At 43.4% G+C, this 14,286-nt stretch overlaps 1 protein-coding gene across 1 annotated transcript in view; it reads left to right on the plus strand.

The window, feature by feature from the left end:
• The window catches only part of bop1 (BOP1 ribosomal biogenesis factor), a 55,431-nt gene extending 47,737 nt beyond the window's left edge, over positions 1-7,694 (plus strand). Inside the window, exons 11-16 of the mRNA XM_060897592.1 lie at positions 2,312-2,444; positions 3,347-3,527; positions 4,065-4,356; positions 5,416-5,500; positions 5,604-5,711; positions 7,145-7,694. Of these exons, the coding sequence (XP_060753575.1) occupies positions 2,312-2,444; positions 3,347-3,527; positions 4,065-4,356; positions 5,416-5,500; positions 5,604-5,711; positions 7,145-7,298 (953 nt within the window). The 3' untranslated portion in view covers positions 7,299-7,694. The remainder of the gene's footprint in view (positions 1-2,311; positions 2,445-3,346; positions 3,528-4,064; positions 4,357-5,415; positions 5,501-5,603; positions 5,712-7,144) is intronic.
• The last annotated feature ends 6,592 nt before the right edge of the window (positions 7,695-14,286 follow it).

The following is a 14,286-nucleotide window of genomic DNA, read 5'->3' on the forward strand; positions in this document are numbered from 1 at the left end:
TATATTAAACCGGTAATAAAATGTGCTTTCCCACAGTAAAAAGGCAGTTGACAGCCTCCCAGGCATTACAGCCCCTCTGCAGTGTAGAACACACCCTCTGCCCCGCCCCACCCCACACCATCACGCCACGAGAGCCAGGCTTTGTTTTTCAGTTGTGTGAGTGTGTTAATTACAGTGTCTTCACTTCACTTCACTGCAGGAGCTGTGACAATTTAAACCATGTTAATGCTGACTTTTACACCGAGCTTTGATCTGTGAGATGGGGTATGTGGTAGCTTAGTGGTCAAGGTGTTGGTCTACCAATCAGAAGGTTCTGAGCTTGAATCCCAGGTCCACCAATCTGCCACTGCTGGGCCACTGAGCAAGGCCCTTAACCCTCAATTGCTCAGTTGTATAAAATGAGATCAAATATAAGTTGCTCTGCATAAAGACTTCTGCTAAATGCTGCAAATTGGAATTTGCAGTAAAAAACACAGAGAAATTAGTTTTAAAAATAGCAAAAGCTTTTTATTTTTCCTGGAAACTTCCCTGGTGCTTCCTCATGTCATGAATGGAAACACATTTTAGAGGGCTCACTTAACAAAGGTGTTCTCCACCTCACCTTTAATTAGCTCGAAGCACAACAAATTGTAGGAAGAGCGAGATCTCCTTGTTACCTCACCCAGCATTACACAGAAACAGTGCAGCCCTGGACGGAGGAGACGCAGGATTTCACCCTGCTCAAAGTGACTGGAAGGACGGCGCCTCTGTAACGTACCCTAAACACTGGTCAGGTCGAGCGACACGTCGGACAGCGTAGAAGTGCATGTGTGTGTTTGTTCTGCTGCCCAGCTGAATATAGGAGTATCTATAAAGCTGAAAGTAGAAAAAAACAACACAACTACAAATTAGTGGGGTGGAGACAGGAGATCTGAGGGGTCAGAGCAGGCAGTCATAAGCCACACACAGGAAGTGCTTACTGAACACCACGCCGCCATTCACGACACACTGCGCTGGCTGGGGTCAAATCCTGACAGGAAGTCCTGAAAGATCTGATATTACATTGGAGCTGGATGTACTTTTACTGGATGTACATCTCCTGATGTCACATGCCAGCTGTTTATTTCTGTTCAGGTTTGAGTCAGTTTGACCTCAGGTTTCAGGTCAGATTGTCGACTTCCACAAACATTAATCTAAAACTGTACACACACACACGCACGCCTGCACACAGAGCGAGTGGAGCGTCCGTGCCGTGTGTGTTTGGCTGAAGCAGAGAGATTTACGGACGAGACCACAGCTATGTGTGCCAGACGGACCTCTGGGCCACGGCCCCGGGGACCGTCCCTGCTCAGCTATATCCGTCACCCTGGTGCTCACTACTTAAAAAGCCATTATGGTTTAGGGAGTTATTACACTCCACCCTCCATCCAGGACCGCTTGACTTGTTTTTCCTGCATTTACGAAGCGTGCAGGTATAAAAGTTTCACAACGAGACACTTTTAGCAGCCGCGTGTGTAAGGTGGCTTCTGTCCCAGTGGTGGAGCTGAAAAAGCTGAATGTTGTGCATCGAGTAACAAAGTCAAGCTGCTCTGTAACACGTAGCTGGGTTGCCAGAGCATTAGTTTTTCAACAGCACAGCAGGCAGTAGTAGAGGAGAGCAGGAGTCAGTGATGGATGTGATAAAAGATGAACTGAAAGCTGCTTTGTGTTGCTCCTGTGTGTGTGAGGTCTGAAACACACAACACACTCACACATCTGCAGTGAAATGAACACTTTACTCACACAATGGAGGCTCATCTCTCTCTCTCTCTCTCTCTCTCTCTCTCTCTCTCTCTCTCTCTCTCTCTCTCTCTCTCACGCACACTCTCACTCTCTCTCTCACTCACTCTCTCACTCTCTCTCACTCACTCTCTCGCTCACTCTCTCACTCTCTCTCACGCTCACTCTCTTTCACTCTCACTCACTCACTCACTCTCTCTCTCTTTCTCTCTCACACACACACACACACACACACACACACACACATATATATACAGTCTTACACACACACAATTTAAATTTGACACACATATATGTACACACACATATATATACACACTCTCACATGCGTGCACACACACATTTATTTGTACACACACACATATATACCCACTGTCTCTCACATCATTTGAATTTGACACACACATATGTACACACACTTATACACACACATACACACTTTGGTTTGGGTGTGGTGTGTATGTATACACACACACATGGTTTGCCTGCACATCTGTACAAACTGAAGTAGTTTGATGTTACTCCATGTTTCTCTCATACTTCCTGACCCCAGGCTCAGACGACTGCACCGTGCGCTTCTGGGAAGTGAGTACAGCTCGCTGTGTGAAGACGGTGGAGGTGAGTGGAGGTGTGAAGAGCGTGGCCTGGTGTCCAAACCCTGCTGTGGGTCTGGTTGCTGTCACTCAGTAAGTTCATTTCCTCTTCCTGTTTAACTTCACCGTGCTGCAAGTTCACTGATGCAGAGATTTCAGCCTGATGTGTCCTTCATGCTGTATGAGATAATACCAGTTACATCTCAGTAATATGCATGAAATATAACACATCATTAACAGCTGTTTAACCTGCACAGAGTTCAGGTGAACATTAAGCACGGTCAAGGTCCAACATCGTGAGTTAACATCTCTATTTGACGGAGGTTTCCTGTTCTAAACAGGAAGTGGGTCATTTTATAAGATCGCATCTTATTACTCATCAGATTTATTATTCGCAGTGTGGATTACAGAGCAGCAGACACTCAGTGCACGTCAGTCCTTACAAAGCCGTCCCTCTGATGAAAAACTATAAAGACCAATTCCATTAAACTATAAAATGTTGTAGAAAGGACATTATTTACATTATTTACATTGACATTATGTCCTGTTCAGTGTCACTAAATGAGGATGAGGTTCACTTCTGAGTCTGGTTTCTTCCTCATATCATCTCAGGGAGTTTTCCGTCATCAGCATCTCAGGCTTGATCATGAGGGATAAATGTTAGAGATAAATAGAAAGTTAATTTTAAGCTTTAATATTTGTGTTATGTTTCTATACTTGTATAAAGCTGCTTTGAGACACTGAATTGTTAAAAGTGCTTCACGAATAAATTGAATTGAACTGAAAAGTGAATAAAACGTGAAGAAAGTAAAGGTTTTCTTCTTAACGGCAGTGAAGCGTTTTACTATTCTGAACATATTCATCACTGATTTAGTAAAACTGTGTGTGTGTGTGTGTGTGTGTGTGTGTGTGTGTGTGTGTGTGTGTGTGTGTGTGTGTGTGTGTGTGTGTGTGTGTGTGTGTGTGTGTGTGTGTGTGTGTGTGTGTGTGTGTAGTGGTGAGACTGTAGTGCTGATAAACCCTGGCCTTGGAGATCGTCTGATCTGCAGTGCTACTGATCAGCTCATCTCGTCCTATGAGGAACAGGAGGAGGCCAAGGAGCAGGCGGTGCAGTGGGCCGTCGCTGAGGGCAAAGGTCACGATCAGGGCCAACGGCTCATTCTCACACACCCCAAGGTACCCTAAAATTACAAAGTACGCCCACTGCATGTCGTTAGGATGTTAACATGTACTGTGTTTAATATGGTGTCAGGATCGCTGTGATGTGTAAGAACTCTGTATTCCACAGCTGATCAGTGCAGCAGAACAGAGTCTGATGAAATGATAAAATCTTGATGTCTTCTTTCCCCCGTCTCTGTGCTGCGTTCTGTCCCTCATACGCACCGTAGCCAGGAGGCTTTTAACTATTGGCAAAAGCCACAAGGTTGTGGTCGTCTTTTTCCTGAAATGGAAAGAAATATAAGACGCCTCCAGTGTCCAATTAAAACTACTGGAAAAAGAAAAGCCGGCTCACCAGCTGGCAGGATGGTAAAGCCAGTATTAATAGCCATAAATTTCGTCTCGGCGCGTCTTTGAGGTTATAATTGGATTAACATTGTTGAGGTTACTGCAGAATGACTCTGACCGTTGACCTTATGATGGTAACAGCCATCATCCTCCTTCAGAGTTTCACTCCCTCTCGCTCTCTCTCCCTGCCTGTCTGTCTCTCCTCAGGCTGTGAGACAGGTGAGCTGGCACGGAAAAGGTGACTACCTGGCCTGCGTCATGCCCGACGACAGCAGCAATCTGCAGGTGTTGATCCACCAGGTGAGCAAGCGACGCTCGCAGAACCCCTTCCGTAAGAACAAGGGCATGGTGCAGTGCGTCTCCTTCCACCCCATCAGGCCCTACTTCTTTGTGGCCACACAGCGCTACGTCCGTATCTACAACCTCATCAATCAGGAGCTCACCAAGAAGCTCATGACCAACTGCAAGTGGATCTCCAGCATGGCCGTGCACCCTGGAGGTGAGTGGACCCGGGCTCGGGCTCTCTGACAGTGTGGATGGATGTGCATGTGGATGGATGACGAGCTGCAGCCTTTCTCACACTTGATTTCTGTACACTGATTTCTTCAGTGCTCCTGTAGTGTAACTGCTAAAGAACTGGTAGATCTGGTGCTACCAACACCGAGGTTCAGCTCCACAGCACTGACCTCAACATTAGGATCTAATTAAAGAATCAGAAAATAACTGAAGCAGTGACACGAAACACTCAACACATTAACACACATCAACACACTCAACACATTAACACACATTAACACACTCAACACACATCAACACACTCTAACACACATCAACACGCATCAACACATTAACACGCATCAACACATTAACACGCATCAACACATTAACACGCATCAACACATTAACACGCATCAACACATTAACACGCATCAACACATTCACACACCTCAACACATTCACACACCTCAACACATTCACACACCTCAACACATTCACACACATTAACACATTAACACACATCAACACACTCAACACATTAACACACATCAACACGCATCAGCACATTAACACACATTAACACACATCACCCCACTAACACACATCACCCCACTAACACACATTAGCAAAAATTAACACACATTAACTAGTGCAAAATAGATCAAAACAAAAACCAGTGACACTAATTTAGTTAGATTATGTTTTGTTTATTGGTATGTGTTTGGTTTGGTTAGGTTTGAACTGCATCATCGCCTCTCCGCTGTAGAATATCTTCCAAACCAAATCAGCTCAGTTAAAGGATTGTGTATTTTTGTGCAGTTACAGTGAGACAGAGCTGCTGTCTCAGTCCTCAGTGTCTGTACATTAGATCTAATGTGTCGATATGAGAATCGATCTTCATTCCCACTGTGATGGCTGTTTAACACCATGGAGCGTGATGTCATAGAAACATTTAACTCCAGCGTGAAGCTGTACAGCAGGACGTCTGCTGACTGATCATCAGTGTGACTGGAGGTTTACTGGCGTTGAGTTTTAAGTTTCTCCGTTTCTCATTTTCCAGGTGACAACGTGATCTGTGGCAGCTACGACTGTCGACTGGCCTGGTTCGACCTGGATCTGTCTACGAAGCCGTATAAAGTGCTCCGGTGAGACGGCACTACCTTTCATGAGTGGAGTCTCTGTAAAGAGAACATTTTGCTGACGTCTGTAATTCCTGACATCTACTAACATGATTCTGTCTTTAAACAGGCATCATAAGAAGGCTCTGAGGGGCGTGGCCTACCACAGACACTACCCTCTGTTCGCTTCGGGATCGGACGACGGCAGCGTTGTCGTCTGTCACGGGATGGTGTACAAGTGAGTATCTTCAAAATATATATACTCACGTACATAACACACGTGTTGTGACAAACAATTTTGTGGTTATTTAAAAAAAATTGATTGTTTTTGTTTGTTCGTTCCTGTGATCACGAATCCTGGAGTCTGTTCTGTTATATGGGAAAATATTTCTCCCTCTCTCTCTCTCTCTCTCTCTCTCTCTAACTCATCCTCTCTCTCTCTCTCTCTCTCTCTCTCTCTCTCTCTCTCTCTCTCTCTCTCTCTCTCTCTCTAACTTGTCCTCTCTCTCTCTCTCTCTCTCTCTCTCTCTCTCTCTCTAACTCGCCCTCTCTCTCTCTAACTCGTCCTCTCTCTCTCTCTCTCTCTCTCTCTCTCTCTCTCTCTCTCTCTCTCTCTCTCTCTCTCTCTCTAACTTGTCCTCTCTCTCTCTCTCTAACTCGTCCTCTCTCTCTCTCTCTCTCTCTCTCTCTCTCTCTCTCTCTCTCTCTCTCTCTCTCTCTCTCTCTCTCTCTCTCTCTCTCTCTCTCTCTCTCTCTCTCTCTCTAACTCGCCCTCTCTCTCTAACTCGTCCTCTCTCTCTCTCTCTAACTCGTCCTCTCTCTCTCTCTCTCTCTCTCTCTCTCTCTCTCTCTCTCTCTCTAACTCTCGCTCTCTCTCTCTCTCTCTCTCTCTCTCTCTCTCTCTCTCTCTCTCTCTCTCTCTAACTCATCCTCTCTCTCTCTCTCTCTCTCTCTCTCTCTCTCTCTCTCTAACTTGTCCTCTCTCTCTCTCTCTCTCTCTCTCTCTCTCTCTCTCTCTCTCTCTCTCGCCCTCTCTCTCTCTCTCTCTCTCTCTCTCTCTCTCTCTCTCTCTCTCTCTCTCTCTAACTCGTCCTCTCTCTCTAACTCGTCCTCTCTCTCTCTCTCTAACTCGTCCTCTCTCTCTCTCTCTCTCTCTCTCTCTATCTCGTCCTCTCTCTCTCTCTAACTCGTCCTCTCTCTCTCTCTCTCTCTCTCTCTCTCTCTCTCTCTCTCTCTCTCTCTCTAACTCGACCTGTCTCTCTCTCTCTAACTCGTCCTCTCTCTCTCTCTCTAACTCGTCCTCTCTCTCTCTCTCTCTCTATCTCGTCCTCTCTCTCTCTCTAACTCGTCCTCTCTCTCTCTCTCTCTCTCTCTCTCTCTCTCTCTCTCTCTCTAACTCGTCCTCTCTCTCTCTCTCTAACTCGTCCTCTCTCCCCTGCTCTCTTATTCCTGATTCTGTCTGTTCAGACATCAGCTGGACTTTAACAGGATGTGATGTTATTTTACCATCCAGTCTAGCTGTTGATGGTTAAACTGCAAACCAGATTTCCAGAAATTTTGGCTTTTATTGTAACTAAAAGCTTCTCCACTATTTTTCTCCACAAATGGAAAGAAATCACTTGAGTATTTTTGCCCGAGTCTCATGCTTTCTCCTGTTTTCTCCTCTCACAGTGACCTGCTGCAGAATCCCCTCATCGTCCCAGTCAAAGTTCTGAAAGGTCACGCCATCACTCATGACTTAGGGGTGCTGGACGTGGCTTTCCACCCGACCCAACCCTGGGTCTTCTCCTCCGGGGCAGATGCAACAGTCCGTCTCTTTACCTAATCACCACATTCTGCCTGTATCTTAAGTGACAAACTGGATGAAGGCTGAAAGTGATTTTTAATCTGTACACGTTTTTCTACATCTTGTTACTTCTTAAAACTGTACATGCTCAGAATCATCCGTTTTGACTTGTCAATAAAGTTTTTATAAATAAGAAATAAATGAAAAGAGAATGAAATCTGGGGTGAGTTTCTGTGACGTGTTTGTGTATGAAGCAGAAGCGTGTCTGATTCCTCCAGCCCAGTCCCAGTCCTGTTCCCACACTGGGCCATGCAGCTGTCTCATGCTGAATCAAGACTGAACCACTAATCCATGGACAAGGAGACAACACATGAAAAAGTATATGTTCAACTATAATTCATGCCAAAAGAAACAATAAAGAACACAGTTTCAGGAGTCTGTTCCTCTCGAGCTCATTTTTCAATTAAACCCTCGTGCTTGTTTTACGTCCTGATGTTAAACTGCTGTTCATTTATTTGCCAATGTTCGTGATCACACACGCTACATGTAGTCATTAAACATGAGTTGTGGAACGCTGACAGGGTGAATTTCTGAGAAACGTTATTTTTAATTAAACCTGCTGTTCCTTCAAGGCTCTTTCTGCCGTTTTCTTTTGCCGTCTTTTCTTCCTTCGTGTTGCTGTAGGTCAGTGGAGGTGATTTTAAAAACCCCTGAAATGTATGCAGCAGGAGACGAGGGAATGGGGCTCTCTTCCTGTGTGTGGAGGCCCAGACATGAGCCATCAGGAGCCTGTGTGTATTATAGATCAGGTTTCAGTGATCCAGTCCACCTGCAGGCGTCTCTCCCCTCTCACCACCAGGCCCCAGTCTCGAGCGTGGGGCAAACCTGTCAGTTTTATTCACACCAGTTAAAACTTCTGTCCTTTACACCTGAAAACAACGTCTTCACTGAGACTTTTAAAATAATGTTTATGACTCATGAATTGTGTAGATCTGTTAAACTCCTTCAGGCTCCAGCGAGCTCAAGTGCATCTAATCACAGAAATAAAGCTCATTTTAAGGGCTTTTTAAGGAGCAGGTTGTGGAGTTAGGGGAAGAATCACAGCAACGTTGGGAAAGTTTATGGTGTTGATCCAGTCAGAGTTACAATCATCACTGCACTGTTCATGGGTCAGGATTTAAATAAGAAAACTTCATACCTGCTGACAAAATGCTGTTTACTCACTCTCACTTTCTACCACTTATCCTGTCATCGGGCATCAAGGCAGGATACACCCTGGATGGAGTGCCAACACATCGCAGGGCACACACACACACACTCTCATTCACTCACACAATCACACACTATGGACAATTTTCCAGAGATGCCAATCAACCTACCATGCATGTCTTTGGACTGGGGGGAGGAAACCGGAGTACCCGGAGGAAACCCCCGAGGCACGGGGAGAACATGCAAACTCCACACACACAAGGTGGAGGCGGGAATCGAACCCCCAACCCTGGAGGTGTGAGGCAAACGTGCTAACCACTAAGCCACCGTGCCCCCTGCTGTTTACTCACTTCTTTAAAAATCATATCCACATGGTTATATGAGCATGTTATGTACAATACCGACAAGTATGTGCACCCTTAACAATCACACCCATATGTGCTTCTTTACCACAAATTTAACACACACTTGTCTATAACCTTTCTGTACGCTGTAGCTTTACAGTTTCCCTTCACAGGAACTCAGAGACTCGACCCCTGTTCCATCATGACAATGTCCCTGTACACAAAGCACAGAGCTCCATGAAGACATGGTGTGTGAAGGTTGGAGTAGAAGATCTGGAGTGTCCTGCACTGAGCCCTGACTCTGACTCAACCCCACTGAACACCGACTGAACCCCAGACCTCCTCACTCTTACACCCACTGTCAATTGAGAAATTGTAAAAACTTATATACTTGAATTATATATATATATATATATATATATATATAAAGTTTTCAGCTCTTGGGGATGAAGTGAATATGAAGTCACTCTGACTGAACAGATTGTGTGTTTACTGAACACAAGGTTCACTCTAACTTTTCACTCTCAGTATGTTTGTGGTTCTTTCTGGCTCAGTGTGTGAGTTGGAGTTTAGCTCAGTGAGGAGCTGCACTGTGTATGTGACCCAGACTTCACAAAATATATGTACTTTCATGTCTAGAGCCTCCATACAGCAGCATATAGCTTCATTCATTAAAAAACTTTTACCTTTGTGTGTTTTTGGCTCTCTGTCATTATTAATAGAATATCATACAGGCATTAAAATGAAAAAGTATCTTTATGTAATATAACAAACCCAGAGCTGAAATTAAATAATAAACAATATTCAAATTCATTCATGTTCTGATGGATTAAAATAATGAGGTGGCCGAAACACACACACACAAACACACACACACACGCATGCATATCTTGCTGTTGTGTCATTTACCCTGATTATGGTGTGTTTTCATGTTGATGCTCTGGGTGTTTTTTCCTCTTGTGTGGAACCTCATGAGTTTGTGAAGAGCAGAATAATACGAAAGAGTTTCATATTACGGGGAGGAGGAGAGGAAGAAGAGGAAGGCCCACTTCATTTCACCACATTTATCAATGAATACCTTTAAACACAAGAAAACTGAACACAGCTGGTGCTCAGCGTTACCAACACACTCTGGCTTAAATGGGCCTGAAGGAATTTGTGTATTATTATTATTATTATTATTATTATTATTATTATTATTATTATTATTATTATTATCAGAGCTTTCACATTTTAACACTTTTAAGTTTCTGTATATTACATATGCAAATATTTACTATACACTAAAGAAGTCAGTAGTCTGTAGAATGTTTAATGTAATAAAACTGAACGTCACTGCTGCCTACAGTAAATTTCAGCGCTGAAATCTGGAAGAATGGAGGCGGGATGTCCAGACACACTCGACACTCGTATTCAGACTGAAAATGGCACGAGACAGATTCCAGGGTGAAGCTTGTGTGTAAGATGACATCGTCAGCGCTCGGAGACTCTGTGACCTCTTCACGACTTCCTCTGGACGACTCGTCTTTGCAGCCGCAGCCGAGCGATTGGAGGCACAGTCTGATGGGCCGTCACACATCCCTGTCCCTGCAATAAAACTCTTTTATTAGCTCTGCCAGACAGCGTACATTCAATGGGCTTTTATTATATAAAAGTGCTTTGTGCTGTTAAATACATAAGTTACACCGCATACTTTGCATCTCGCCTGTCCATGATCTGAGTATGACTTCAGACAGTGGCACCGAATCAGTCTGAAAAGAAACCCCTTTGGAGGCTTTGAATGTCTGTCATGGCCTGTCTCGCCCACAACCGTGTGTGTGTGTGTGTGTGTGTGTGTGTGTATATGTGTGTGTGTACACACGTACCTGTGGTTTTCCTGTAAGTGAAACCCAATAACAGTCCCATTGCATCACTCTGAATACTTTTAGAGGAAAATGGATGCAATCTTGGCAGTAACTGAGAGTTTCCACTGCTTTTTCTAAATCTTTTTCCTTCTTTACTTACTTTCCCCACAGAGAGCACGGTCAAAACAAACAGCAAATATGTGGTGTAGAGAGACTGGGCACAAGGAAAGCCACATTCCACACTAAGTGGAAAAAATTAGAGTCCAATTCTACCCTGTCTGACTTCTAAAGCTCCTCACCGTTTCGCTTCCATAAATTAATTAGGGAACGTCGCTAAGAGGTTGAGCGTTGGAGACGGATCGTAATCGTGCTGTCAGCGGCATTTTCACTGGAACACCCCCTATAGGAGCAGCAGGGAGAAGATGAGGAGTGGGTTGAGTAATCAGTAGGTATGATGACGCATTACTGGGCCACATTCTAGTCTGAGACTCCACACACACACACACACACACACACACACACACACACACACATGCTGAAGAATGACATCTGGGATGTAGAAACAGCTGGATAGCAGTGTGACGATTCGGTGTTTGATATATTAGAATGCGAGACGTTATTACATATCACTATCTTGACTAATGGATCAGTTAGTAGTACAGAAAAATCTCTTAACTTGTGGCCTTCTATTTGGTGAACTGGTCTAAAAAACTAACACCGCTATAGTTGTGGCTACTGAACCGTCCTAAAAACAGTCCAGAATATGGAGCTGTAGCTTCCTGAGGGACGGTTGAGGAAAACGTGCCTCCTGTGAGTGCACCACTGAGCCCAGTACCACCGTACTGCTCCCTGGATCATCCTGTGTTTGTTTTTTAAGCAAAACCTCTACCACATAAGAGCTGCAAATCATCCATAATGCTCTGTTCTTACACTGTATTCGATACTCACACACAAGGGCTTTGGCAGAAGATACCTGTCTCATACTTTCACTTTTCTCCAGAGCTCTTGGGCTTTTGAGTGTTCTGGTACAAGGAGAAATAGTGGCTCAGATGTGCTTGGCAGTTCAGCTGGATTTTTTTTTTCTGTCCAAAAAGAATTTTGCATTTGTGAAAAACCCTCAAAGTCTTCTTGAAGTATTTACTGTGGTATTTTTCTGTCAACATTTGATTTTACGCAATATGCTAATGCACACAGTGTGAACACAGACAGGAAGAACATCTCAGATCTGAACTAACACAGGAGTCTGGCCAGAGATACATTACATCTGGCTCGAGTTTTATTTTCATCCTCAGTATTAGTCCATGTTTCTGATGCACATCTACAGATCAGGCTCCAGCTGTGTTCCTCTTTATGAAGATTTCAGACCTTCAGTGAGAAGATGCCAACTATGTGAAAACAACAATCTCTTCATCAATACACAATTCTCAGACTGTATCTGACTGTAGAAAAGACATTATTCATAACAACACTCTCTGGTGTTTATAACAGTTTATAATCACACCCTCCAGTGTCACCCAAATGAGGATGAGGTTCACTTTTGAGTCTGGTTCCTCTCAAGGTTTCTTCCTCTTATATCTAAGGGAGTTTTTCCTCCCCACAGTCACCTCAGTCACCTCAGTCTTGTTCATTAGGGATAAATACAAACACATTTAAATAGAAGTCTAATATTAATCTTGAACACATATATATTTCTTATGTTCTGTAAAGCTGCTTTGAGACAATGTTCATTGTAAAAATCATTACACAAATAAAATTTAATTAAATTGAACATCAATCTTAACCCCCACAAAATATGTGGCTTAAAATACAATCAATTTAAAATATAAATGCAAATACAATATAAAAAGAAGAAGAAGAAGAAAGATATATAAACAAATAAAAAATATAAACAAATAAAGAAATACATGTAAATACTTAACAAAAATGAAAAGAAACACATTTATTTTTACCTAATGTTGGAATTTTATTTGATTTTTTTTCATGTTCTCTACAACGGATGCCATGACTGGAGCAGTGTAAAGTTTCCTCCTGTTTTAATTATATTTGTGATGAAGGTAAGGTCTCCACTGTGATTGGTTGATTAAGGGCCTGGCAGTGAAAAGGTATTATTCATGTTGTGAAAGTGTAGTTTTATTTGTTTAAACAAAGAAAAAAACACGATGTCTTTTAAAGGCGATTAAAAGGTCTGTTGGTGTCTGAGTGTCCTTGTCTATAATCTAACAGAACATTCAAGATTCGATTCAGACTGCATCATGGACATCAGTGCTGAAGACATGGTGTTGGAGACACGGTGGCTTGGTGGGTCGTGTGTCTGGAGGTTCTCTCTGGGTTCTCCGGTTTCTTCTGCCGGTCTAAAGACGTGTGTAAAAGATTCAGCTCACATATTGTGTTCAAATTAAGCATTTATCACATAAAACCTTAACTGACTTAAATTGTAGGGGTTTAAATGTCAAGCTAAAATGAACTGTTACCTGATCGAGAGAAAAACAACTTCAAATAAATTAGCATAAAAAAGTGCTAAATTTATGACTACTAGCTAATTAGCATTCTTACATTATGGTTGTGTTGAGTTGTTCCTGAACATTGTCACATTGTGGGTTTTTCTACTTTTGTCTCCAGGAACAGAAACCAAACTCTTAGTGGTGTTGATGTCTGGTGTGATGTATCCTGCAGTAATGCTGCATCCTACTACTATCCTACTGAGACACATCAGCACACACAGTCTGGATTTGGCTTTGAGTGAAGACAACTTCAAGCCAACGTCTCACTGCCAGGCCTTTTTTTTCACTTCAAACAGTAGCAGCCAAACACATTATTGACATTGTGAGGGCACATTAAAATTATTTTCCTAGCGTCACATTTGAAGAACCCTTTGCCCCTCTAACACACACACACACACACACACACACACACACACACGGTCATACTGAATGTAGCTCCCTAATCATAACCGCAGACAAGAGATGAGGTTTTCTCTTTGGAATCTGGATGATAGTAATTCCAAGACAATTATGGTTTTGAATGAGTCTGGGTCTAGCCTCACTGAGTATTAGACACAGTCACGCTTTTAATGTTAATGTATAAGCAAACCGACACAAATCTCTTCATAACCACACTCCCCTGATGATCCCACTAAGCTGGTTGTGCTTTCTTTATGCTGTGGACTTGTAGCAGCTACTCGTTGAAGTGATTAACAGTCGTTTTCCTTCCAGCTGATAAAAGTTGTGATGATATAAAAAGATGCTCCGAGTCGTACGTCTTCAGAGAGGATCTTAGATCATGGCTTGGGTTCAGACACATCCTGTTGCTTCCTGCTTACAGGATCCGAACACACCAGACTGCCGTCCCAGACACCGAGGGACACTGTGGCCAACATGAGCTGGACGCAGAGCAGAGGAGGCAGCAGCAGGCCAACGTGCTCACTCACAGATCCTCAATCTTACTCCATCTGACTGTGTTGTCCTTCCTGACAATGGAGCCCTTCTTCAGCTTTGAAGACTTTGGCAGATGTCGCCCAAAAAAAACACACTCCTGCATAACTGTCTGTTTTTTTCTACTTAGTTCTGAATAGCTAAACGGACCCGAAGCCCCCGAATGTCTCTGTAACGGAGTATCGTTCAGCGAGACACA

This window comes from Tachysurus vachellii, chromosome 21 (genome assembly GCF_030014155.1).
Source record: "Tachysurus vachellii isolate PV-2020 chromosome 21, HZAU_Pvac_v1, whole genome shotgun sequence".
Lineage (NCBI taxonomy): Eukaryota > Metazoa > Chordata > Actinopteri > Siluriformes > Bagridae > Tachysurus > Tachysurus vachellii.